Source organism: Callospermophilus lateralis, chromosome 1 (assembly GCF_048772815.1).
Source record: "Callospermophilus lateralis isolate mCalLat2 chromosome 1, mCalLat2.hap1, whole genome shotgun sequence".
Lineage (NCBI taxonomy): Eukaryota > Metazoa > Chordata > Mammalia > Rodentia > Sciuridae > Callospermophilus > Callospermophilus lateralis.
Genome location: NC_135305.1, coordinates 222,341,058 through 222,368,455, shown reverse-complemented (window position 1 = coordinate 222,368,455; position 27,398 = coordinate 222,341,058). Strand labels below are relative to the sequence as shown.

At 53.0% G+C, this 27,398-nt stretch overlaps 1 protein-coding gene across 4 annotated transcripts in view; it reads right to left on the bottom strand.

The window, feature by feature from the left end:
• The window catches only part of Sh3gl1 (SH3 domain containing GRB2 like 1, endophilin A2), a 29,057-nt gene extending 3,976 nt beyond the window's left edge, over nt 1–25,081 (bottom strand). For all 4 annotated transcript variants that reach the window (XM_076851320.1, XM_076851328.1, XM_076851338.2 and 1 more), the window contains exons 1-4: nt 24,880–25,081; nt 1,563–1,631; nt 1,210–1,282; nt 273–416 (exon numbers count right to left, since the gene is read on the bottom strand). In XM_076851320.1, coding sequence (XP_076707435.1) covers nt 273–416; nt 1,210–1,282; nt 1,563–1,631; nt 24,880–24,924 — 331 coding nt within the window. In that variant the 5' untranslated portion in view covers nt 24,925–25,081. The remainder of the gene's footprint in view (nt 1–272; nt 417–1,209; nt 1,283–1,562; nt 1,632–24,879) is intronic.
• Nucleotides 25,082–27,398: the final 2,317 nt, after the last annotated feature.

The following is a 27,398-nucleotide window of genomic DNA, read 5'->3' as shown; positions in this document are numbered from 1 at the left end:
GAACGGCCCCTCAACAGCCAACATCCTGGCAATTGGAATTTGGTACCAAACAAAGGCTCTTCCCTAGTGTCCCTCCCTATGGTCAGGTTTGGGTGAATCGACCCCTGCCCGCCCACCCCGACTGATCTGGACAGCCCCCTGCATGGGGAAGCTCTTTGTGCCATCACACATCCCCAGCCCCAAGGATGGCACTTGGCACAGAGGACCTGAGAGCTGTGCCCCTGGGGACTATGCTCAGGGCTGCCCTGCAGGGGGCAGCATGTGCAGCTCACCAAAGTTGGACTCTCCGCCCAGCTCCTTCCCGTGGCGGATCATGCACTCTCCCAGGAGGCCTTCTGACTGCGGGTAGCCAGGGTTCTTCACCTGGCCCCGGATCTTGGACACGGTGTTCAGCATTGTCAGCTTGGCCCGAGAGGCTGCAACAGGACCAGCCAGGGGGGGCGCCATGGGGATTCCTCCTGCACCTGTCCCTTCCTAAAGTGCACCTGTGCAAGACCTATTTCCCAAGATCGCCCACAAGACAGGCCATCAGGAGTGTGACTCCCCTCTGGACACCCCAGCAGCCACAAAAGAATTGGCAGTGCACAGGAAGAGCGGGTCCCCGAGTGAGTGCTCCCTCCTCCCAGCGCCTCCTTGAAACAAAAGCTGCAGGAGGGAGGAGGGAGCTGCACGTGCAGCCTCAGGGCTGGGGGACACAGCTGTGGACCTCTGTCCCTTTCTGTTCTTGGCACTGGCCTCCAGTGGCTGCTGCTGGATTTGCTGCTCATCTGTGCTCCTTGTCTCCCACTGCAGAACCAGGGGAAAGGTTCTGCCTGCTCTGGGCCCAGGAGTCAGCCCCATGCTCCAAGGATGGATCCCTGGAGAGATCAGGAGGTTGACACCCCCTGTACACGGCTCCAGTGTCAGGAGGGGAAAGATGTTCTTTTCTGCAGGGCCTGTTGGCTGGCGGTGGTGGTGGCGTGGTTACTGAAGGGTAAGATTGTTATGCAGAGAAGTTGGCCCTACAGTGAAGCCAGCGTAGAGGAAGGCAAGCTATCAGCTCAAATAGAAAACAAGTACATGATCCTAAACATGGTGCTTGGACCCCTGGATCCAGCCATGCCTGCAGCCCACCCACCCAGGCACAGTAGTCCCTCTTAAATCTGTTAATTTAAGATTCTTGTTGACATAGGAGGCCTGGGCAGACCCCAGACAGCAAGCTGGCCCTACCTGGGTTGGGCTGCAGATACTCGATTGTTCTGACCAGCACTTCTGCCACTGCCTTGCTGGTGACATCCACCTTCTGTGGAGAGAGGCAGTGTTTGTGCTCCACAGCCACTGGCACCCAAGGCCTAAACAGGCCTGCCCAACTCTGTCCATCAGCTCAGCTGCATCCTGTCCCCATCGCTGTTTGCCTGGGGTTGGGTGGAAGGTGCTACCTATGAGTCCACCTGACTGACGGGCCTGTCAGTCACAGCCCTGCCAGGGTAGGCACGTCCACTGGGGCTCCACGGTGAGGTAGCACTCTGGGGCCCCTCTTTCAGTAGCACTGACCAGCGTGAGGAGCCTGGGCAGTTCCCTACCTTCTCCATCTCTTTGAAGTCATCGTCCAGCTTGGTCCCCTCTGCCCCTCCGACCTTCTCGCTGACCAACTGGAAGACAAAAGGAGGGAGACCGTGTGAAGTGCAGAGGAGGAGAAAGAGGCACCCCTGGGTGTATCCCAGTCGCATCTGCTGCAGCCACCATGGCCTACAGGGAACCTAAACATGGTGACGAAGGCAAGACTGACAAGGTGGCTGGGCGAGACGTGGCAGTCCAGGTGGCACTGGACGTTAGGGGTGCACCCAGGACCAAACACTCCCCTTGGAGAGGCAGACCTACAGGTGAGGGGTGCAGGATCCCACTGTGTAGGAAAACAGCCCTGGAGACACACTTCCAGAAGTGCCTACATGAACCCCCTTCAGATGAAGACGTGCGGATTTGCCCCACACCTTTCTTGAGTGTCTTTCAATCCAGTGAAAAAACAAACAAATCCACCAAAACCCTGCTCATAATTTGGTTGAGAGCCAGCCAACAGGTAAATGGTCTTGGGCAGAGGGGCAGGTGGCCAGAGCGGGTCCGGTGAACGTGCATGTGCTCGACCCCTGCAGCTGACACCCAGGCACACCCTTCCAAGCTGCAGAGCAGGCGCGGCTGCCCCACACGCACACTGTGAGCTCCCGGGAAGTTCACAAGGTGAGTGCACACCTGGGTCCTCCGGGACTGACCAGTACTGTGACTATAATGACCTACAAGGGTGGCCAGTCAGGGATGTAAACCAGTTACAGGAATGCGAGGGTAAGCACAACAAGAACACCATCCACCAGCCGCACCCTCTGACCAAGTGCCTGAATATGAAAAAATCCACTGGCTGCAAAAGTATCCCTGAAACTGGGAAGAATCAGCCAGGGGAGCCTCAATCATGCTGGTACACTGAGGGCTTGGTGCAGGTTTACATCTGTGTGACATGGTGGCTGGTCTACTGGAAACCTTGAGGGCCCGAGTCCCTGCTCTGCCGAGGTTCCTTGTCCAGTGCCTTCAGGGCACTGTGAACAGGGAGCACAAAGGCAGGCTTGCTGTACCTTTCCTGAGTCCCAGTCCATTCAGCCAGGAGGGAGATGGGGACGAGACAAAGCACCTGTCAGGGAATGTGCAGTTCTCTAAGCCAAACACAGACCCTCTTACATACAGCTGGAGCAAGATTAAGAAATGGAACAGGTTGGCCACCTCCCACCACCTGGGCAGAACAGGCTGTGGGGCCCCCTGACCAAGGGCTCCTGTGCCTGGGTGAGACCTGACAGTCCAGGTGGCACTGGACGTCAGGCTCACCGCACCCCGAGGAGCCCCACCCCGCCCTAGGAGGAAACCTTAGGTCTGGTGCTAGGCCTGGCTGTGGGCACAGAGATGCCAACACACACAGAATTTCTAGAGACATTTCTAGAAACACCTGCTCAAAGACACTGTGTACCACCAGGTGTGCATGCAGGAGCCAACTGTGGCTGAATGACACGTTGACAACCCTATGACAGGGCTGGGATGCCCTCCTGGGTAGGAGGCTGATGGATGGCAGCGAGGCTGCTCCTGGGCTACTGCGGTGCCTCAACCTCCCACCAGAGGCTCCCTGGCTCTCCAGGAAGGAAACTGAGTGGGCCTGGCCCCCCATCTCCCAGAGGGCATCCATCCTCTATGGGCATTCCTAGAGGGGAGCAGGCCCCAGTGCAGAAGAGGCCCAGGGGCAGACAGCACACGGAAACTGCCCCGTTTACTTAAGAAGGGTTTCTCACTGAAGGACTTATCAGAGCTTTTCCAGAGTGGGCAGCATGAGGCGAGAGGAGGGACAGCCACGGGGTCCTTCCAGTCATCAGAGTTTATGTGGGATGGCTTGGCAGCCTGTTCCCACCTGAAGTGAGGCTCTGGCACAGAGGGCCTGAGTCTTCTGGTGGTTTCCACAGCTCACTCACCCCACCCCCACGTGGTTCAACTGTCAGGACGCTTGATGTCACTCAAGTGACCGTGTACATTTAATGTCCTGGTCTAATGGTATGTGACCATATCCCAGTGTGCAGGTACGTATGTGTGCACACACACCCGGACAGCAGAGAGAGGCTGTGTCCTTCTGGCAGCTAACGGTCACAGAAGAGTGGAAGGTGTCATCTGCTGTCACTGGTAACTATCATTCCAAGACTGAGGGGTACCTGCCAGTCTACACCTAGCAGTCTCCCTGGCTCCAAATGTTGCAAAATGTGAGCAAGGGATGCTGTGATGGTCCCTGTAGTGCCCAGTGTGCTATATGAGGGGAGGCCTAGCAGAGCATTTGGTGGCCCAGGACACAGGTAGAGACAGTGAGGATCTCACAGGAAGGACAGCAAACCAGGAGGAAATGGTCCAAGAGCAGAAATGGGGAGGCTTGAGAAGTACCCACCCTCCCGGATTTGCTTGCTGGGCCCAGGAGCAGGCCTGCTCCACAGAAGGCAGCCTTCCAGATCACCTGACTGCACATCCCCTTGTCCACGCCCACTGGGAGGCTGGACTCCTGGTCCAGGAGGCGCCTGGGACTTAGGGGAGAGGCAGGAAAGAAGTGGGAGGGACACTGGCCCCCTGTCACTGCTGGCCCTGCACAGTGTGCTCCACCCCATAAGGAAGGCTGGCCTAGGGATTAGGCCAGGATTAGGAATAAAGACCCTCTGCCAGCAGTTCTGGGGCGTTCCACTGAGTTTCATGGGTCAGTTCGCTTCCTTTGTGGGTGGGACGTCAGGACGCTCTCAGAGCTGGGGCTGCCCACAGGGAAATCTGAGCCCAGCTCCTGCAGTGAATTGAGAACTGAAGCCAACCAGGCACAAACCACCACTTCCTGAGGGCACCTGGGCCTGAGGACCTGTTCTGAGCAAGGCACAGCTGGTGGGTTCTTATGTGTCTCTTGGCCTCAGCCTCCCAAGGCCCCCACAACGTCTTCAGGACCTCCATGTTCACATGGCCACTGTCTGTACCAGGAGGGATCTGTAAGACTGAGAAGTCCCTTCTCTCCGCAGCTCCACAGGCTAGGAACAGGCACAAATGGACAGAAAGGTCAAGGGTCAAAAGGAAGATGTGGGAGAGATGAGTCTGCCTCATGTTGACTACAGGCCCAGTAGCAATGGAAGGACAGCACCTGGGCAGGGGCAGAACATACACATATGGGTTACAAGGACGCACCTTTAGTTTCCACGTGAAGAGTGGTGCCATTCATGTCCCTGTCACATGGAGGGGCTGCCGTCATCTCCACGGGGGACTAGCATACTGCCCCACCTTGCTGAGAGCCGTGATAGACTCAGCAGCAGATATGAAATGAAGCCTTTGACAGAGCCCATCCCAAAGTGAGGCCACTTGGAGTCCCACCCTGAGGACAGACGGCCGAGGAGCAAGTGCACGCTGCCTCATGGCAGCCAGGTGCAGAGCACACACAGCACGGGCCTGAGCCCTGCTGAGTGAGCAGTGTGGCACAGCACCTGCTGGGGTCGGCAGAGCAGCTGTGGAGCCCAGGAGGGCAGCCAGCGTGAAACCCACACCATCACCTCCTACCCAGTCCCAGGACAGATGTAAGCTGGACCCTGAGAGGGAACTCATCCAAGACTGCCCTAGATTTGGGCAGCAGCCCATTTCCTGTGAAGGCTCCTGCAGAGGCCATACCCAGGTGGTCCCTGCTGGGTGGGAAACCGGGCTGAGAAGTCACTGTTGCCTGCCGGACACATCCTCAGAACCTCCTGAAGCTGGATCCTGACCCCAGAGTCAGCCCAAGGTTGCCCAGTGGAGACCTGCCTGCTCTTACCTCATGTGCCCCACCCACCTGTGCCCGGCCCCCCGCTCACACACATTTGCTTTTGACCAGCACGGCCCCTTTACTGTGTTTGTCACCTGTGTACCAGGAGAGCAAGCAATCAGATGAGTCTCCATTCCAGAGCATGTGACTCCTGGTAGCACAGGTGGCCCATCGGTATTAATAATAACCAGGGCTGGGGGTGGCTCAGTGGTAGAGCGCTTGCCTAGCGTGCACCAAGCCCCAGGCACCATCCCCATTACTGAGGATGGGGATCCAACCAACCAAAGAAAAAAGACCTTAAAAGAAGCGGTTTTCTTTCAAAGACAAGCGTTCTTCTGAGTCCTAATCCTTGGCCATCTTTGGGCAGAAGTAAGGAACTGACACACAGGAGGGTTCCACCACAGTGGAAATGCACAGAACAGGTTGCCAAGCTGCTGCACCACAGTGGGGGTGGGAGTGGGGGATGAATCCCAAGCAACGGGATGGAGAACAAGTGGCCAGCTGCCGGCTCGGTGGATTGTTGGAAGGAAAGAAAGCAGCATGGAGGAGTGGGAGGGCAGAGGGCTGCTGCTGGGCCTCATTTCCTTAGGACCCTGAAGTGGGAAGTAACCTCCTACAGGACGCCACAGGGGTCACCTGTCCTCTCTGGGCCAGGGTGAGGGTTGGAGCTGGCTTCCCCTCCTGCCTTCTGCCTGTGAGCTTCTACCAACCCAGCCATTAGACCTGTGGTGATACTGTCCACACCACAAAAAGAGCCCCACACTCCTTTCTGAGTCCTTCTCAGTGGAACTCTCAAGGGTGTGTCTCAGTCCTGTTCTCCTCTGTTGGAGGGAGCCTGGCTCAGCACCCTGTAGACCAGGAACTAGGGTGGGGCTGGTGGGTGGCCCAGTTGGCAATCAATCAGGGAGGGACCAATGCCTTGTGTCCACCACAGCAACAGACCAGTGCCAGCCGGAGGCCCTGATCAACAAGCTGTCAACTAGATGCTGTGTGCTCTAGGGGCTCGGTAGTGTGGTAAGTCTCTGTCCTAGTCTTGAGGAAGCCACCAGGTGGCTAAGAAATGAGGCAGAACAGCAGCAAAGAGAATGTGGAAAGAGCTACAGGAAGTGAGGGAGGAGGGCCTGGCTGCGAAGAGCCCAGGTCACCTGTGCTGGACTCACAAGGCAAGTTCCCAATGGGCAAAACCAGCCACACAGGTGAGATGCAGGGAGGTGGGCAGGGTACGGAATAGGAGCACCACCTACTGGGCCCCATGTTGCCCATGTCATTGATTAGTAAAACCTACTAGATGACCACATAGGGACACACCCGTTTTACAGATGGGGACATGGGTGAGAGGCCAAGGAACTCTATGGCCCTGAAGCTGTAGTCAGGGAAGCCGAATGACCACTGGTCCAACCTGACATTCCTGTAGGTGGCCAGTTCTGACTCCGCCCATGTGTGAGATAGGAGGAGGGAGGCCTGGGTTTCAGGAAGTAGGGCTCTCAGACAGCTGTGTGTGGGACACAACTGGAACATAGAGTCAAGGGAGGCCCAAGAAGTGGCTGAGACTGTCCTGGGCAGTGTGGAGAAATCCCTACACTGGGTGAGAGGGCAGGGAAAGGGAAGGGAGGGGCATGAGGGCAGATCTGTGGTCTGTAAGTCCCTGTCCCTGTCCCTGTCCAGCTACACCCCTTCCATGCTGGCTTGGATCTGTGAAGCCACTGGCAGACATACATGGAGCTACCCTCCCAGTTTCCATTAGTCTTCCTCCTGAGCCGGGCCAAAAGGTGGCATGCCTGCAGGCTGCTCTGCTGCCCGTCTGGCATCCTTGCAGCTCACTCTGTGCTTACACTGTGGCTCCTGACTTGCAGATGCTGGCAAAGCCCCGCAGGAGGGACTAGACAGCACACTGGATCTTCCAGGAAGGGAAATGACTAGCTGGCACTGCCCTCGTCTGTCTGCTCTGGCCAGGGGCCTCTCAGTGGTCCCCAGTGTCACCAGGATGATGTCTGGAGGTGAGCTTCTCCTGTAGCGCTCAATGGGGCAGTGATCATTCCACGAGAGGAAAAGCCATAGAGTGCAGCCTGGCACTCCTGAATGGAAGCAGCACGTGGGCAGGGAAAAGGGCAGAGAGAAAAGAGGTCACAGGAGCACCACTGTGTGCCAAAGACGCTTCCTATTCTGGCCCCAGTTGGGTGAGTCAGGAGGATGAAGTAGGCTGGTAAGGGGAGGACCATGTGTCATGGCGCACTCCACCTCAGGCTGTGTAAATAAGACTTTGGGTGGCCACCACCCCTTCCATAGCTGCAGGAGGTACAACTTCCACTTTTGTCATACACCAGGCATCCCAGGCTTCCCGGATGTGCCCTCCCCACACAGATGGCCTCTCTGTCCACCAAAGCCATGCTGTTTTTAGCAAGCAATCTTTGTGAATGGCAGCAGAGGAGAAGAATCAGGAAAAGGCTTCTAAAATGGCCTTCCATGTGCTACTGCCACCATTAGTTCAAGTCCTAAGAGAGACCCACTGACCCCCTGAACTGCTTGTCAAGGTTTACTGGGGAACCAAGCTTTGGTGTCAAAGCACAGTAGCACCGAAGCCCAGGGTGTCCTCTTAGCCAATTGGGTTGTCCCCTGGACTTGGGCTGATGGACAAGACAACAGTTCAACATCAGTTAGAAAGGAGACCGGAGTGGTAGTGCATGCCTGGGATCCCAGCTACCCAGGAGAATGGCAAGGCCAGCCTCAGAAACTCAGTAAGAACCTGTCTTAAAATAAAAAATAAAAAAGGACATGGCTCAGCTGTAGAGCACCCTGGGTTCAATCCCAGCACCACTCCACCCCAAAGGGCTCTGCTCCTGGCCAGCTTATGGGGGTTCTCAAGAGTCCAGGTACCTCACCTGGGACTTGGCTTGTCAGAGGGACAAATGGGCTGTGGAGAGCCTGGCATTAGGGCTGTGGTCAGGCTCATCTCCTGGAGGATGTCTTTTGTCACTGTAGCACTAGTCACTTTGACCCCATCTCCCAGTGTGGCTTTTTGAGCTTAAGGATGGCACCCAGCTGGCATGAATAAGCAACTTTGTGTGTGTGTGTGTGTGTTTTTTTTTTTTTTTTTAAAGAGAGAGGGAGAGAGAGAGAGAGAGAGAGAGAGAGAGAGAGAGAGAGAGAGAGAAAGAGAGAGAATTTTTAATATTTATTTTTTAGTTTTCGGCAGACACAACATCTTTGTTTATATGTGGTGTTGAGGATCGAACCCTGGCCGCACGCATGCCAGGTGAGCGCGCTACCGCTTGAGCCACATCCCCAGCCCAACTTTGTGTTTTTTGTTTTTTGGTACCAGGGATTGAATCCAGGGGCACTTAACCACTGAGCCACATCCCCAGCCCTTTTTATTTTGAGATAGGGCATCGCTATGTAACTGGGGCTGGCTTTGAACTTGTGATCCTTCTGAGCTACTGGGATTATAGGCTTGCACCACTGTGCCTGGCTACAATTTGCTGCCTGAAAGGCAGGGAGCTGAGAGCATTCCCAGTGATAGCTGCTGCCCCTCTTCCTGCATAGGCTGCAGGAGGCAGGGAGGGAACCTATAGTGAGAGGGGTACCTGAACCATGCGTCTGTGGCCCAGCACTGCCTGGACAGGAGGCAGAGGGGCTGCTGTCAGAAGGGAGCTGCTTTAGACAGTAATGGCAACAGCAAATGGACAAGATCATTCAGTGGCTGTCACAACAGACAGGCTGTAAGAGGCAGCTCTGTGTGTCATTGCCCCTGCGACAGAAAACGGTACTGTCTAGTGGCAGACAGGGCAGCTACAGGCATGGCCACCCCTTCTGCACAGGGCTGGAAAGAACTCATCTGTGTTGACAGCGAAGTCACCAGTCCTGATGGAGGTTTCTGTCCACATCATCCGTTCCCGATGAGGTCCTCGGTCTGAGACCCTTGGAAGGCCCCCACCCTGGCATCTTCCCCTAGGACTCCAGTGTGGCCTGCTCCCTAGCCTGCCACCCGCAGGCCTTACCCATGCCCCCTGTCCACACACAGCCCTCGCTGTTTGGCAGCTCAGGGCCTCTTTGGGATTTGCCTCCCTTGCCCATTTGTTCTGCTCTGGACAAACTGCTACTTGGCTTTGGAGGCCTAGGCTCTGGTGTCACTTCCTGTTAAGGAAGCCATTCCAAGCACATGTTCTAACTCAGCACCCCCTCTGTCTCCGTGGGCCTTGTTTCCCACCATGACCAGTACATCATCTTGCAGTCCGGTGGGTGATGGACACCTGGCTGACCCAGTGCCCCACACAGCAGTTGCCAGCACTCCTCGCTACCCCGGGACCTGTGCACTGCCTGGCACACAGGGCGCCCACAACACTGCACTGTGCGACAAGGCAGCCACAGGAGTTGCAGTGTTGTTTCTTGCTCCTCCAGTCCCAGTGAGGACAAGATAGGCGGATGGCTTCAGTCTTCCACCCCTCCCTCAGAGGTGACTCAGCGGTCCTTAGAAAGGGGTAAGAAGGCTCACACCCTGCTGGCCCAGCTCCCTGTGGGTGGTGGAGGGGAGGGAATGGGCATTCCCCTCACAGCCAGCCTAGCCAGAAGCCAGTGTGTGGGGCAGTGGCCTGAGATTGGCAGATCATGGTCCTTGTCCTCAGCTCCTCTGGGGACTCCTGCAGCAACCCTTGCTTCCTCATCTACAAGATGAGAATGCTCTCCAGGTCCAGCTCTAACAGGCAGCCCTGGGATTGCCATCAGAGTTGCCAGGTTTTCCCCACAAGCAGCAGGGCACTGAACACTGGCCCCTCTTCCACTCACGGCCTACCAGTCCCTGGTTGCTTTGCCATGTCTGGGAGGGCACATCCTTTCTTCTGCTTCAGCAGGCCAGTGCTCTGCCAGTGTCTGTGGGCAGGGCAGGACTGCCTGGCCTCAAATGTGGCATGGACACTTCGCTGCTCTCTCCATCTAATGCCCAGCTGGCTCCTTCATCATCTGGGCCCTCCTCACTCACCTGGCTCAGGTATAACCTCAGGGCAGGTGTCTTCACTCAACAGATGGAAAGAGGAGGAGGCCACTCTGTCCATGGCCAGTCAGCACTCCAAGCATTTGATGAAGCTGAGGGAGTCCTGGGCTCCCACACCTTCCTCTATACAGAGGCTGCGCCTACACCCTGATTTTGGCCCCCCTTCCCCAGTGCTCTTTTAGGACCAGGGGCCATCAGGGTGCTGGGACAGCATTAGCTGACCTAATGTGGGCACAAACCTGCTAGAGAAGAGGCTGGCTCCAAATTAGGCCACAGACCCTGCTCCTACCACCAGAGCAGCAGCTTCCAAACAGAAATCAGCCTCTACATTTAGTTTTTCATCTTGGGGTCAAGTTGGCTGCATGTCACAAGCTGATAAAATAAATTTCAGACAAAAACTTATAAAAAGAAAAACCCAAGCCACAAACAAATGAGGCAATAAGTCCCCAGAGTCCCTGCTGGGCAGGGCAGCACAGCTCTGCTTCAGGAGCCTGTGGGGCGTTGCTGGCTGAGGCATGATCAGCTTTTCACACGTGCATGGAAATGATAAGGCGCTCTAGGAAGAACAAATCTCTCATCAAAGGCAAGGCTGACGCAAGAGCCCTTCAGGAAGAGCCTGATCATGGGACGGGATGCACAATCCTGTCAGGCAGGTCAGGCGGGGACTGCTTGGCTTGCGACAGCACTGGACCGCCTCTGTATCACACTGAGAGCACAGCTTAGAGGTGCAGGGCCCAAGGAGGGTCACAGCTCCCTGGGGACTGATATGCCAGGGTGACTGACTTAGAGCCTAGAGCCCGTTCCTACCCCCTCCTGAAACACAGGTGCCATCCCCCAGTCCCTAAGGCCCCTTCAACTTTTTGTTTTTTGTAGTTGTTGATAGACCTTTATTTTTTATTTATTCATACACAGTGCTGAGAATCGAACCCAGTGCCTCACACATGCCAGGAAAGTGCGCTGCTGCTGAGCCCCAGCCCCAGCCCAACCCCTTCCACTTTTAAAGGCCATCTCTCCTTGCAAGTCTCTGCCCCACCTGCTTTCTGTTCCATAAAGGTGCCAACCTCATGCCCACCACAGGACCTTTCCCTTGGTTGCTCCTGTCTGTGCTGCCCCTCCATGGACCCTGCTGTGCGAGCCCTGAGCCAGCCCCTCATCCTGTCGCCCTGTCCTGTCTCACATCACCTATCACCGTGCCTCCATCTGCTCATCTATGGCCTCCCCCGTTGCCATACCCTGAGCCAGAGCCATATCTACCCTGGAATGAAAAACAGAGCCTGAGACTTCTGGGGTTCCTGCTGCCACACCCCACCCCTGGAGGGGGCTGAGCTCTGGGAAGCCAGCCAGAGGATGCTGTTCCTTCAGCAAGTTCTGGTATGTTGCTTCTGGGGGCTGGAGGAGGGCTGGCCCTGGCTGGAGGCTGTCAGTCCCACTCCCACAGCTGGCTCCCTCACAAGAGAGCTGAAGGTTTGGGAAAAATCACAAAGAACAAAGCAAGCTAGGCCAGATCTGGCCTGTATGCTGGGGGACTGGACTATTCTGAGGGCCCTGGCATGGGGTGTTTGTTATGGACAGCCACCCCCTGAGAAAACCATGGGTATGGAGTCTGGCTATCCTTTCCAGGATACTAGAAAGGCAAATTCCTTTGAAAGCCAAACAGAAACAGTCCCCAAACCTTCTCAGCAGCAGCTGGTGAGAAGCTGGGCTGACAAATGTGCCTTTGCCAGGTCACATGTGGCCAGGATCAGGGAAACCAGAATTCTGAGCCCTGACTACCAAATGTGCCCCAGCAGGTCATAACACCAAGGACAGCACAGGGCAGGGTGGATGAGCAAGCGGAGAGGCAGTCAGAGGGGCCCACACCTGGGTGTCTGCTGAATGTGTTGTCAGCTGGGCTGTGTTAGATGCTGGCTTCGATCACCCTGAGGGCAGCCCGGCCCAGAGCCCAGGCATCTGTACTGCCTCTAGTTCCTGGTTTTCACCCACTAAACACAAAGGGCACCTGCCCTTTACATGTCAGAGCTGGTCCTGAAAACCTGGAGCTGATTGAATCTTAGCACTAACCACCCCAGGACACACAGAGGAGGAAGCTGCGGGCACTGGGCTGCTACAGGTGGGCACTGGCCAGTGGCTGTTGCCTCTTTGCCATTTACACTATAGCAGTGGGACTGGTGGCCTCTCCTCCTTGAGGTACACACAGCACTTGCTGACACTGCCCCTTGTGCCCGTGGGGAGGCCAGAGCACCCACACCTGTGAGGTCTAGGGAGTGTGTGGCTTTTCCCAGGATCCCCCTCAGGCCACACAATGGAGAACAGAAGTTCTTAGGCCCTTTACCTGCCTGTGAGACTGGACCTCTTCCGTGGTTACATTTGTGTACCACTACCAGGGAACAGCTGGCATCCTCTGCCCACCCCAACATATTCTGTCCCCAAATATGTGTTTCCGACAGCAGGGCTGGGCATCAACAGGGTTAGTAGAGGTACATGAAGCCCTGGATCCATGTGCTTGGCTACTGAATATTTGCTGGGATAATAATAATATTTATAGAGATAATAAATAAATAACAAACGAATGTACCTGCTCTCAGTGTGTCAATAACAAATCAAAACAGTCATGCCCACTAAGTCACAAGGCAGGGCAGGTGACAGGGAAGGGGAGGGGAGCTGAGAATGGCAGTCTCAAGACTGGGTCTGCTCTGCTCTGCTCTGTCCATCAAGGCTGTCACTGTAAGAAAGAATGCAAACTCAGGGTTTGAGGTTTAGTGCAGTAGCAGGGCATTTGCCTGGCATGCAAGAGGCTCTGGGTTCCAGCCCCAGCACTGTGTGTATTGTGGGGAGGATAAAGTGCCCTCCAAACTGCAAACTCCCCTAGCCTCAGGTTCCTCAGCTGTAGAGCAGGGGGATTACAAAGGGCCTGCTGTAGGACATAGGTGTGCAGGTACTTCAGGAACCACATGCTGCTCTGCAGATCCCACACTACCCACTCTACCACACACCGGGGAGGTGCAGCCCACAGAAGCTTGGAGAGGGCTTTTCCTTCAGCCCCTCTTATGGCACTGGCACCCAGTTTTCCTGGATTGAGAGGCTATATGGACACTCTTCTTTTAGAAGGACAAAAAGAACATCCTTCTTGGAGTAACACCCACCTCTGGATTGCACACACACAAACCACTGGGACAGAGTCAAAGCATGGAGGGCAGACTGAACCCACGCTGTGCCATGGGCTCTTGAGGCGGGTGCTGGGTTGTAACCCAGCACCACACAGCTCCCCATGCCAGACGAACATGCAAATGGCCTCTGTGAACATGCAAATAGACCACTGTGCTCTCTCGTGGGGGAAGAAGCAGGGAGAAAAGGAACAGTGCTAAGAGACAAATGGCTCAATGTGAAGGCCTGTGGAGAAGCTCCCCTGTGTCTGATGCCCAGCAGTCCCATGGCCCCAGGGCCTCTTCCTGCTGCCCCATCACCCTGCCTACACAGCAGTGAACCCTAACGCCCTGTGCATCCTTCTATCTGCTTCCGGCCTGGCAAAGAGATCCTTCTAAGGACATCCCACCCTCAGACGTGGGGCTGATGCACAATCTCTCCCAGGACACAAGGCCCACAATCTGCATAGGAGACTCTAGGGGACCCAAAGGGGACAGACAGGTGCTGCAGTGCAAACTCAAAGTACTTAGCGATGCCCTGTGATTGAGATTTTAAATTTTTTGCAAAAGAAAAGCAGCCCTGTCCTCTGGTCTTCTCCGGAGGCCTCATTTTGCTTTTGTGGAGTTGCTCTGTGCCAGGGTCTGGCACAGCCACTCCCTGAGCTGAGAGCTGTAGAGTCTTCTAATCTCTCCCAAGTGGCCAGGGTTCCTCCAGCACCACTGTTGCTCTCTGGAAGGACCGACCCACAGACAGATGCTGCCTGGCCCTTGGATGATGGGGAAAGCAACCTGGGCCTTCCCCCTCCTGATGACCCAAGGAAGTGCCCAGGGTGGGGTCGCTTGTACTGGAGACTCGGATCACTCCTTCTATCCTCTTCCTACACCCCAATCTTTCCCACTTCAGAGCCTGTGGCATGTGTGAACCATTCGGGTTCCCCTCCCACACAAAGAGCATGGTTGCTCCCCATTATGTCGGGAGCTGCCACACAGGAGCTGAATGCCCCCTAGCTTTGAGCAATGGGAATGTGGAGACGGGGCGAGCCAGCCATGGGCTGTGAGTGTGAGCATTCTGAGTACACTGAACTGGACTGGCGATGCAGCTCTCTCTGGGCTGTGCACGTATGTGTGTTCCTTTTGCTTGCTCTGTCTTTGATCATCACACAACACATGAGATGAGCGTGGCCTTCCAAGGTCAGTCAACCTGCTGACCTGTAAGACATCAAGAAGCTAGACTACCCCCGCTTGCAACCTGGCCCCTTGCCTCATCTGAATGGCTTCTCCCCAAATAAAACAGGGTTCAAGGTGTGCTCTTTCTCTTTCTCGCCTGCCTTACCCCCTTTGTGGGAGCTGGGTCAAAGGAGTTGTCATAGAACCCAAAGAAAAAGGTATTTCTTTGTCTCTGTGTGATTATTTTGTGCCAGCCCAGTTCACTGGGAGTGACCCTGACTGGTTTAGTCGTGTGTCGCGACACTCATAGGCGCATCATCATCAGCCCTATTTCAATTATAGCCACCATCATATGCGTCTGGGATGCTCTTCTGGCCTGGGCTGACCCACTCTCAAGTGGGAGGGTGACTCTCCGGGGCTAGAGTCAGCTGACTGGATCTATCTTTTTAAGGTTGTGCTTGTTCATTCAACAAGTATCTCATTATTTTCACATGTCCAGCCAGGTGAGAAAAGAACAGAGATAACACAGGCACACACTAACGATGCCCCAGGTTAGAGGGAGGCCTTCAGGCAGGAGACACCTGGTGTTCTGTGCAGGGAGAGGGCCACAGATGCGCCACAAAGGCGAGGGCCTGGCACTGGCTTTGAAGGAGGAAGGAAGAAAATGTGAGGAAAGGGAGAAAGAAGGGGACATGGAGATCTGTGCTAGTAAGGGCTGGCTCAGAAACAGCCCAGACAGGATTTTGAAAGGTCCACCTTGAAGATATGGAGGGTCATTAAGAAGAGTGTCTGGCATGAGCCTCCAGCATTCTTCTGTCAGAAGAAGTGTGCCACCAAGCTCAGGATGGCCCTAAGCATGAGGGATAGGATTGATAGAGGGGTTTCTGGGTGTGGGGTATCCTCAGGGTTGGACAAGAAAGATCATTTTCTGCACACATCTGAACACGTGGCCAGTTTCTACAATTCCACTTAATTCATACTAACTCAGTCATTAAACTGGAGGTTAGGTGGGAATAGAGACCCATACACACTTGGCTACAGCTTGAACTTTAAGTGTCCGCTAAATACCCACATGTTAAAGGCTTGGCCCCCAGCTTGGGGCTACTGGAAGATAATGGTACCTTTAAGAGGTAGGGCCTGGGCCAAGCGAGTTGGCTCACACCTGTAATCCTAGTAGCTCAGGAGGCTGAGACAGGAGGATCGCGAGTTCAAAGTCAGCCTCAGCAACCACAAGGTGCTAAGCAACTCCATGAGACCCTGTCTCTAAATAAAATACAAAATAGGGCTGGGGGTATGGCTCAGTGGTCGAGTGCCCCTGAGTTCAATTCCCCAGTATAAAAAAAAAAAAAAAAAGAGGCAGGGCCTGGTAGGCCCCTGGCTCCTTGGCCAGGAGGTGAGCTGTTTTGTTCCACCACATGTTCCCTGCCTTGCCATAGGCCTAAAGCAACAAGCCAACCCAGCAATAAATTGGAACCTTCCAACTCTGAGCCAAAGTAAACTTTTTTCTTTAAAAAGTTGGCTCCCTTGGGAACGTTATAGAGAAAGAAAGCTGATTAACACTGACCATTGCTCTCAGAGGAAACATGCTGTGGGTAGGTACCTGCTGGCCTTTCGTCAGTTGATCAACACATGATGTTGTTCTGTATGTTTGTTAAAGACGACTCTGATTCATTCATGCTGACCCCACAGTCAACAGTAAATCCTAGTGCTCATACCTGGGGCTTTTCTAACATTAGTGCTTCCTCTTTGAGGCTCATCACAGTCCCTAGCCCTCAGGGATCACATTAAACACCAGCCAAAGTCCCCAGAATGTGAAAAACACGGCACTAAGCAGACCTCGAGAGAATCCTGGTTTGCAGCATGACAGCTGGGACAGCACAACAGCGCTGCAGCCTGTGGCCCTAGCTGGGAGATATAGGGAAGATAAATTTTTCACTACTCTGTGCACATCCATGAATGACTGTGAAAGAACTTGAGTGTTGATTTGGGGGCTAGGATACATTTCAGCAAGAAAGTATGTTTGAAAATTCTGAAAGAATAACAACTAGGATGGACACCTATATGATCCTGCCAAGGCCCTAGCGATGGAGGGGGAGGGGCCTGGGAGGGTACAGGTGCACATTCTTCTGCAAGCTCAGTTTCCCTGTGCAAAGCAAAAGTGGACATATGGGTTCTGGCACCTGCACTAATGGAGGTCTCAGCTGAAAGCAGCGTGGGCACCTTTGGTGTACCCCAGGTCCATCTCTCTCTGGACCAGAGAGCTGATCCTGTGCCTGGAGAGCAACCCCCAGCTGGCTACACCCCTCAGGGACACACAGCACAATGGGATGGCTGAAATATCACACTTCACAACTGCCTGAACATGTGACACCCACCAATTCTGGGTCCAAACTGAAGGCCACCTACCTACCTTCCTGCCACAGTCAGCTCATGGCAGGGTTGAGGAGGGACTCTTGGGAGCCCATGTATTATAATTCCCATGATGGGGGAGGAAAAGGGACGAGAGGGCTGGGGTTGTGGCTCAGTGGCAGAGCGCTTGCCTAGCACGTGTAAAGCACTGGGCTGTATCCTAAGCACCACATACAAAAATAAATAAACGAACAAACAAACAAACAGAGGTTAGCCTCAAACTAGTTAGGTTTAGCCTAGGTTAGCCTAAACTAGTGAGGCCCTAAGTAAGTTTGCAAGACCCTGTCTCAAAATAAAAAATAAAAAGGGTTGGAGATGTGGCTTAAGAGCTTAAAGCACCCATAAGCGGTCACTGAACTGTACCCAGGCTCAATCCCAGGTATCAAAAAAAGAAAACAGGCCTCGGTGTGGAATCTGGGAGGTGAGTGTCAGGCACAGTGAGGTTTAGAGAGTTAAGTCTAAGAAAGGGCCTGGACCTGGGGAGCAGGTTTTTGGAGGCTAGGGCATGATTTATCTTAGGGAAAATCAGAAGTGAGGAAAATACCCTCTCCAAGGAGGCCTCGAGGCTGGGCAGTCCTAGGAACTCTAGGCCTGGCTCCTTCAAGGAGGAAAGTGGACATCCTATCTCTGCTCCACAGGGCCTGCTTGGTGGGATCCATGTTACCAGATTACTTAAGACACCAGCCAGGCCCTTCTGGCCTCAGCTGAGTGCAGGTCATTCTTGGTCACTGTGCCTGGAGTACAACCTAAGCCAAAGAGAACAATCTCTGAGCTTCCTAATTTTTTTTAGACTAGTTGGACTTGTTCCTGACCAAGTTCTCAAAGGTCTTCTCAACTACCCAAGTCCTTGGAACTCTGCCAGGACTGAGCAGAAACCAGGTCAAGAGAGTAGAACTGGTGTTGGGATGCCATTAGGGACGCTGTGGGAGGCCCCACTCCTGCCTGAGAAGGAGCACACTAACTTGACCTGGTTATGTGTAATTCTGATGAGCCTGTGGGCAAGACATTACCCAGTAGGCCCCAGGCCTGGCACAAGGTGTCCAGCTTGGCCTGGCCCTCAGGAGCTGCTGTCTGATGGGAGAAGAGCACAGCTGGTGCAGGACAGGACTGTGATGTGGGTGGGAAGCCAAGAGGCCAGCTGCTCACAGGGGAAGACGCCCCTCCAGCAGGCAGTCCCACAAGATGTGAGGGTGAAGGAGAGGCACAGGGCGTTACAGGCAGGCAAGAAGAGGACAGACAGTGCCACCAGACAGGAGGCAGAGAACATGGGCATATAGGGCTCAGAGTACAGCAGAGCAGACCAGTTTGACTGTGTCACCCAGAGAGGAAGAGGGTGGGATTGAAAACTGGGACCCAGGTAAGGGCTTTAGAAGGTCCAAAATGCCAGAAAACAGCTAGCTTGACTGTACCCCAGGCCCCCTGGGGACATTCTTCTCTTCTTTAGGGGCTGCTTTGCAAGGCCATTTACCCTTTTAACCAATATTCACCGAGTTCCTGGGACATGCCAGGGACTAAGCTCAATAAGGCTATAATGGTGAGCAGAAATACTTAGTTCTGTCTGCAAAGAGCTTATAAGCCAGTGACAAGGACACTGGAATACTCAATCCCCAAATCTATCTGCAATTTTGAGCCAGGATCTCATTACTCCTGAGACCAGAAGGATGCCTGGGCAAGGGCAGAGACGGATGGGGAAGGACAGCCTCCCGCCCTGGAGGCTTCACTGGGTATCTAGTACTCCCAGAAATCATGGTATCTACCAGGACTGTGAGGTCCTGCAGATATCCACGTAGGGTGCTGGGGTTTGTAGCCAGGTGGGGAAACTAACCAGCCACAGTCCTGTCCAAAGCGGTCAGTGGGCCAGTGCTGAGTCAGGTCCAGGAAGGAAACAGCATCTATTTTCCGGCCCTGGTGGGGAAGTCTCCACATGACCCCATGCTCAGGGCCCAGTCAGCAAGTTTTTCTAGGAGCCAAGTGGAAAAGGAAGACGCAGTCATCCTCTAGGAACATGCGTGTGGGGCCCTATGACTGCCTAATGGGAAATGAGCAGAAACGAACCCCAGATGAGTGCTCAGGAAAAGTGCCTGCCAGGCCTGGCTGCACGGAGGGGGTGGGGAGAGGGGGTAGAGGCAGGCACCAGCTGCTAAGCAGCCTACACACTCTCCCCCAGCTTTCTAAGGACAGCTCTGAAAAGGGACCAGAAGAGCCCACCAGGACACTTCCCAGGTTTGTTAAAAAAGCCATGAGGGGTTGATAAGAGAGGGTGTAAGACCCTCAGTGGGTCTGCTGAGCTCCTGACCCCCACACTCCTGGGGCTAAAAAGTCTCAAGAAGCCTGAAGCCCTACTGAAGGAACCCTCCTAGGCCTTAGAGACCTCCAGCCTGCAGCAAACAGAAGGGTAGGAGGCAATTTTCCGTTCCTCCTTCCACCCACCTGCTACAGTGCCAAAATGTGCCTTGCCTCTGAAAGCCTATCAGGGAAGCTGGCTGCACTTTCCAAATTAAAAACTAACTTTCCTCAGATCAGATCAGTTTCAGAACATTGGAGACAAGGGAAAAGGAGGACAAGGACTTAAGTAGGAGCCAGGACACAACTGCAACCTAGGTCCCTGGGCCAAAGGTCACTGGACGCAGACACAGAGGTCAACAGCAGGTCTGAGCTGGATGGGCCCACATGAAAGATTTTTTGAGGAACAGGAGGAATCAGTGTGCACGATGAGCATATGGCCAACTGAAAGAGAAACTGGGGAGCTCATCCCCAAGTGCACTAGTACTCCCATGGTGGCTACCCCAACAAGAGGCTGATGGATAGGTGAGCGTGGGCAAACGTTTTTGAGGACCTTTCTGAGTCTTTGGTAAGTCTAGGGTCTGAAAGATGTGATACACCCAATTTCAACAAGGGAAGAGGGAGATACTGTGAACCCCTCACCTAGCAGGCTGTGATTAAGTGGCACAAGGACTACAATTAAGCATGGTGGGGCTTGGTGTTAACACACCCAGATAAGCAGGGCGATTAGCTCTTGCAGAGCTCCAACCAGCCTTTAGAGAACACAGGATTCTGAGTCAGAAGTGAACTTTTGGCTCTCAGCTAATATGTGGCCTAATGTACAGCAGTTACACGTGGCAGAAATCAGAACAGGGGCTGCGGGTGTGACTCAGTAGAAGAGTGCATGCTTAGCAAGCTTGAGGTCCTGGATTCTATCCCCAGCACCCCAAAGTAAAAAAAAAAAAAAAGTCAGAACAGGGTGACCATTCAGTTTGGGCTTAAGAATGGGAGTGGACAGGAAGCATGCTGGGTCACAGAGCCTCCTGGCTGAATCACAGTGGGCCTGGGAGACAAGCGGGAGGAGCTGCTTTTACAGACAGGGCCAGGAAGTGGGAGTTTAAGGAGCCCCAGGTTTTCTTCAGGGAAAAATGGTCTCAAACGTCTTCCCTTTCTCCACAGTCTAGCAGCTCAGGCCTCAAACAGTGACTGTTTATATCATTGTGCAAGCAAGAAACAGAAAGCTACATAGGGAAAGCGGGACCTACCATCCATGTATTCCCCTGGGGACCTCATACCACAGCAAATGCCAGGTCATTGTGGCTTCTTGCCAGAGTGGACTTAACTAGTTCCCATCAGGTATGGACACCATAAAAGCAAAACCCACTCCCTCATCTGCTGCTTGTGCCTTCCGTGGGACAGGGTGCTCCAGAGGATGGGGTGCTCAGCACAGCCTTGGGTGCCTGGCCCTGACCCTCTTTCCAGATGATACACAGAGAACTCTGAATTGCCTCTCTCCCGGGGCACGGGCTGCACACTTTGATTCACATAGAAGCAAAGGGATACGAGCTTCACATTCCATGTTTCTTACTAATAAGTCAAGCACTTTGCTAGGAAAGCCACAGCTCACATCCACAAAGTGAGGTCTGAAAAACTGGTCTATGCTGGGGGTGGGGCTCAGTATAAGAGCACGTGTGCCCCGCATGCACAAGGCCCTGGTTCGACTACCAGTACCAAAAACAAAAATAAGTCAGAGCAAGCAGAATTTTGGGACATTCTAAGACACCAAATTCTCCTTACCCTGCCTACTGCCTTTCTCATAGATTAAGGTCCAGGGCCCCCAGCCTCTAGGGCACCCTTTAACCCTCAAGTCTCTCAAAGGAAATATGAGCTTTCCCCCCAAGCATGGACCCTGGGTCTAGGAAGCGTCCAACATACCTCAAAACCATGGAAGACAGACTGGGGTAAACTCAGTATGGTAGAGCACTGCCTAGCATGGGTGAGGCCCTGAGATTTGATGTCCAGCAACACACACACACACACACACACACACACAGACACACACACACACAGACACACACACACACAGACTTTTAGCTCAGACAGATCAATCTTTCCTTTCAAACTGTCTACCTCCTTTCAGGCAAAAAGGGGGCAGGGGACAACAGGCCAGCATTCCAGGCAGCTGCCAGGGCCATCCCTAGTTGCACTCACAAATCTCCATACAGCCTGGCCACAAAAAACGATCAGGAAACCAGCAAGCAGTTTAGGTCTGAAAGTAACCTCACCCAAACACATACTGCTCGAAGAAGTGAGTTTCTGAGTTTTCATCTTGCTAGTAGGGTTTTAAATATGTACATAAACTTCCTGACTTCCCTGGAAATACTAGAGACCCCAATTCTAGATGTGCTGAGGAAGTGTGTTTCCTGGGCACTAGGGAGGTGACTTTGTACTGCTTGCTCTTCTATTGATCCTGACTTCCCCTGCCTTGTAAATAAAACCTCATTACAAAATTCCCCCGCTTGAGACAAAACTGCTTCTGAACCTGACTCTGCTGGGTGACGACTGGAACAAGATCTGCTACGGTGGTTACCACACCACCAAGGAGAAGTCACAGACTTCAGTAGCATCACAGCCTCACAGCAGGAAATCCAGTTTCTCTTTCTGGGCTCAGGTTCCCCCTCCTCCTAGCTTCTGTTTCTCAAGTTAGACACTGTTACAAGTCTCTGAGATCCAGAATGTTTCCACTCAGGAGTTCTCAAGCTCAGCACCGCTGACCTTTTGGGGCTGGATGATTCTTGGAAGGGGAAAAGGGCTGTCAAACATCCCATGTTGTTTGGCAACATCCCTGGCCTCTACCCACTTGATGTCTTTGGTACCTTCTCCCCAGATTATGACAATTCAAAATAATCTCAAACGTTTCCAAATTGAGGAGAGGAAAAGAGTGAGAGTCATTCCAGCATAAGAAGCCATGATACTTATACTATCTGAAAAATACCAGATACCAAAAGACATTTAGAGTGTTCCTAAAGACCTGGGGTGGGGGTCTTAGGGGGTCTAAACACAAGCTTTAATATCTGTAAATTACCTAATTCTTAGGGAACAAGGATCTGCCATATGGAAGATACTCAGAAGCATCCCTGTAGCACTCCATCAAGTGTGATGGCCAAACATGCTCCCAGACACTGCTGATTTGGAGTTATAAAAGAGGAATACATTCATCTTAGGCCAGAAGAGTGACACCAGTCAAGACTCCTGGTTAAGAGCATGCAGCCTGGTGACACAGTGAGAACTCCATTATGTCAGCTATCACTACCGAAGGGAAGGAATCTCTTCTTGACAGGTGACTGGATTCTGAAGGCACAGGGTGGGGTCAAAGAGATTTACTGAGAAGAAAAGAAGCAGATAGATGTGTACAGCCAGATAAACAAGTGAGATGCCAGAGACTGTGGAAAATATTGCAGAAGATGGAACACAGCCAGGGTGATTCCTGAGAACACAACCTGATAATTGATTGGGAGGCTAAGACAGCTCTGTGAGGAGGCTGGGTCACAATAGTCTTTTGGGACAGAGCTCTGGAATGTTGAAACAGTAAACTGATCCTAAACACCAGCTCACACTGAACTGTGATTTCCAGGTTTAAAGGCACTGTCACAGATCTGAATGCAGGCCCCAGGAAAGAAAAGGTTCTAGTGGTTGGCCTGAGTGGCCAGGCAGGTTCCTCTGGCAATGTCTGTGTGGAACTGCATGGGCCACCAGTAGGGCCTGATAGCTGGAGGAGGGCAGGGCCTTCAAAACTTCCCTACATGAGGGAACAAAGGAATTCTTCCAAGATCTCTGGAGACATTGTCCCCACAGGAGGATCCAGGCCAGTGAGCCACATTCTAAGGTGCTTCCATTGGGCATGTGGGGGCTAAACGCCTGCCAGATAAGGCCCAACCCACTTAATTCCACCCTGCTAGGTAAAAAAAGGGGCAGTACTCTCTGCAACAATCTTAAAACTCCTCTGGAATAAATCTCGCTTCCTCTAGGGTTTGGCTATCATCTGCTGTCTATAGAGACAGACCCCAAATATCTTCATCCTTAGACAACCATTGGGGTCCTTATATTTTCCTTCCAAAGGCAAAAGATACCAGCCACACGTTACTGGGAACTCATGTCTCTTCCCTTTCATTGGGTCTTTCCAAATTACAGGTAGAGCTCTGTTTGCCTAAGGTCATTGTTGGTTCTTCTGTGGAACCTGTACACATGAACTCCACACCCAAGATCTTTAACCTACAATGCATGGATCAATAGGAATCAAGGCATCTAGGGTTTCTTAGATCTGAAACTGTACACTGACTTTTACACTTGCCTAGTTTTCTTGGATCCATAGCTTTCCCCAGATTTACAGGCAGCAGGTCTTAAACTTTTCAAAAAATCTGTTTCTATCACATGTAAAATACGTTTGGTGTTTGATTGAGCATTCTGTTTCTGGGAATTTATCCTGTAAAACCAAACCCATCCGTGAGTAGAGGTATTCACAGGTTACTCACTGTGGTACTTTTTGTAGTAGTAAGTTACTGGAAATAATATAGACACCTATTAATAGACACTTAATTAAAGAAACTGTGGTCAACTTAATGCAATGGAATACCATGTGCCCACGAGAAAGATCCAAACTGGGTGCTGTGGCTCCTGAGTTGTTCCAGTTACTTGGGAGTCTAATATAGGAGGATCACTTGAGCCCAAGAATTTGAGGCCAGACTGGGCACCATAGAGAGATCTCCCTCTGGGGGCAGGAGGAATTCCAAGAAACTCTAGGAATATGTTTTAATACAGAAGTTGTGGGGAGGGCTTCTGCTCCTTGAAGACACCGGGTAAGGTCTGAAGACATTTTTGGTTGTCAAGACTGAGGGTGCTCCTGGCACGGGACTGGTGGAGGCCAGGGATGCTCCACCACACCCTGCAGTACCCAGGACAGCCCCACCCCGGAAAACAATCTGTCCCCAAAATGTCAACAACGCCGGGGTAGAGAAATTTTCTCTCCAAGACACATTTAACAAAACACAGGGTCGGGCAGAGTATAGGCTATCTATCACTCTGTGTGCTTTGCTTTTACAGGGAAGGTGGACACGTATTTTGGGGAAGAAACATGAGAATTTCCCCGTTTCTGGGGAGAGGGGTTGGCTGCCTGAAGGACGGGGTCGCCTTTCATTCTACCCTTTCAACTTGGACCGTGTCCATCAAGAGGACTTTGGAAGCAACTCTCTAGATGCAAATTCCCCCTGCCCCTGGGCTCTCCGGCAGGAGTCTGGGGTCCACAGCCTCGCGACTTTGTTTCTTCGCCTTCTCTGCCCGCGTCGCGCCTTAGAGGGGGGCAGGAGGGCGCGGGGTCCACGTCCCGGCCAGCCTCTGGGAGCATCTCGCCCCGGCGGGGCTCTGCCGGCCCTTCCCAGAGATGGACCTCCAGGGTGGCCCCGTCGGTCCCCGGCGCTGCCCTCCCAGCGCGAAACACGTGCCAACGCCGCCCCGCAGTCGCCGGCGACCCCGCCCGAGCCGAAGCCGGGCCTGGCCCGCCGCTCGGCCGCCCAAGCCCCCGCCTCGGGCCGGGCCCCGCTCACCTGGCTCGCCTTGTAGAACTGTTTCTTCAGCCCCGCCACCGACATGCTGCCTCCCGCCGTCGGGCCTCCCGCCCGGACCGAGCGAACCGCAGGCCCCGCACAGATCACAGGATCCCGGGCGCCGCCGACCCCTCGCGTGCCTCCGCGGGCCCCGTCGGCGCCGCCCCCGCCGCCCGCTGGCCAGCTCCGCGCCCGCTCCGACGCCGCCTCAGCCGCTTGCGCGCCCGCGCGGCCAGGATATTACATGGCAACCGCACACTTCCGGTGCCGGCCCCCCGCGCGCCCGGCCCCGTCTGCGCACGCGCGCCCCCTGCCGGCCCGATAGCGCACGCGCACTTCTCCTGGGCGAGTGAAGCGAGCGGGAGAGCCTCCTCAGCCAACGAGTAACGCCGGCCGAGCCTAGAGAGGCGATGGAGGCCGCAGCGCCCCCGGAGTCCCGACGGCGGAACCAGAGTCCTGAAGATCTCGGCTTGGGAAAGGCGCACAGTCCTGAAGATCTGCGCTTGGGAATGCCAACGGGCTTCTCCAGATGCCTGTCTGCTCATCTCAAGGAGACCCAGTTCTCTGTGTATTCAGGCCCCATCCCCGCCCTGTCGCGTGTCCGTCTGTTCAAATTCCACGCCATTTGGTATTATTGCCCTGATCGTAGCTGTCCACTAACCTGCTCGCTGGCCGTCCACTTCCAGGTTCTCTCCTGAAGTGCATTCCACACCAGGCAAGCAGAAGGATACGTTCAGAATTCAATTCAGACCATCCGTCTTCTGCTTAAAGTCCACGCACTAGCCATGGGATACACTCCAGCTTCCTACAAACCCTGTAGAGTTTGGACCGGTCCATTCTTCCGCTCTCTGCTCTCTTCTTTAATTAATGATCACTGTCGCCCACTCGGCCCTGTCACCCCTCTTCGGCGCTGGGGACGGAGACCAGGGCCTGGCATAGGTTAGGCAAGTGCTGTACCACTGAGCCACATCCCCAGATCGCCTATGGGTTGGTGCTCCCAGTTTTAGAGGTCTCAATCCATAGACTGTCAGCTCCATTGCTCTGGACCCAAGAGGAGGCAGAACATCATCACATCTTGGAGGAAAAGTGTGATGGCCAAAAGAACATGGCCAAAAGAAACGGAGAAACCCCAATGTCACACCCACAGTGACCCACTTGTCAGCAGGTAGGGTTAAGCAATTCAGTTAATCCATTCAAGTGGATTCACGCACCTGTTAGTTTAAGGCTCTCATAACCCATTCATTTCACCTCTGAATGCTTTTGTATTCTCACACATAAGCTTTTGGAGGACAGCTCAAGTCTGAACCATAACAAGGACTCTACTCGGAATGTCACCTCCTCCAGGAAGCCTCCCCAGATAGGTGATCTTTTTTTAAAAAAATTTAGTTGTATATGGACAAATAAACAGATATTTATTTATTTATTTATTTAATGTGGTGCTGAGAATAGAGCCCAGTGTCTCAATCGTGTGAGGCAAATGCTCTACCACTGAGCCACAACCCCAGGCCCAGATAGATGATCTTCATTGATATTGATTCTCACGTCAACTGTTATTGATAACAATGTATTGAATGAATTGGAAATTAATAATGAATTGGAGTGAATAAATGATTCTAAAAAGAAGAACAAGAAAATGACACAACCAAGGTGCTTGGAACTTCAGTGTTGAAGTTTTTGACAGGTTTGAGTGATTTTTTTGTACCAGAAAATTGCTGAAAGTTTTCACATGCTCAAGAGAAGATACTGGATTAGATCAGATGGTTGCTTCAGAATACATGTGCCCCAACTTCACTCCCAAAGATAATGATGAGGCTACTATGAACACTTTTTTACTTATGAAGAGTTTGGAAAAGCTCCCCATCTGATTCTGATACACACTTTGAATTGTGATTATTACAGAATGTCAGATAAGGGGGAGAACACATTCTATGGCTAAGACAGGGAGACTGAAGCTTTGAGTAATGAAACGGCTTGCCCCAAATGATGTCTTTTAGTTTCCTATTTCTCCATATTTTCCAATTCTATGAATTTAATTAGTTAATCTAATCCTCAACAGAACTCCAAACTTGGACTACTTTCCAATCTTTTCACATCATATCCATTTCTGTGATATTAAATTGCTGCTGAAGAAAACCTGTTTCTAGACTCACACTCTGATACTGAAACTTTTTATTTTTTATTTTTTATTTTTTGTATCAGGGATTGAACTCAGGGGCACTCAACCATGGAGCCACATCCCCAGTACTATTTTGTATTTTATTTATAGACAGGGTCTCATTGAGTTGCTTGGCACCTGGCTTTTACTGAGACTTGCTTTGAACTCAAGATCCTCCTGTCTCAGCCTCCTGGGCTGCTGGGATTACAGGCTTGCACAACCCCACGGGGCTTGAAGCTGTTTTCTGTATGATACTTTGTGTGTGCGTGTGTGTGTGCATTTGGAATGGAATTAGGGGCCCCTGCATCCTTGGCGATCACTCTGTCACCGAGCTACACGTCCCTGCCCTATGTGAGGTTTTTAA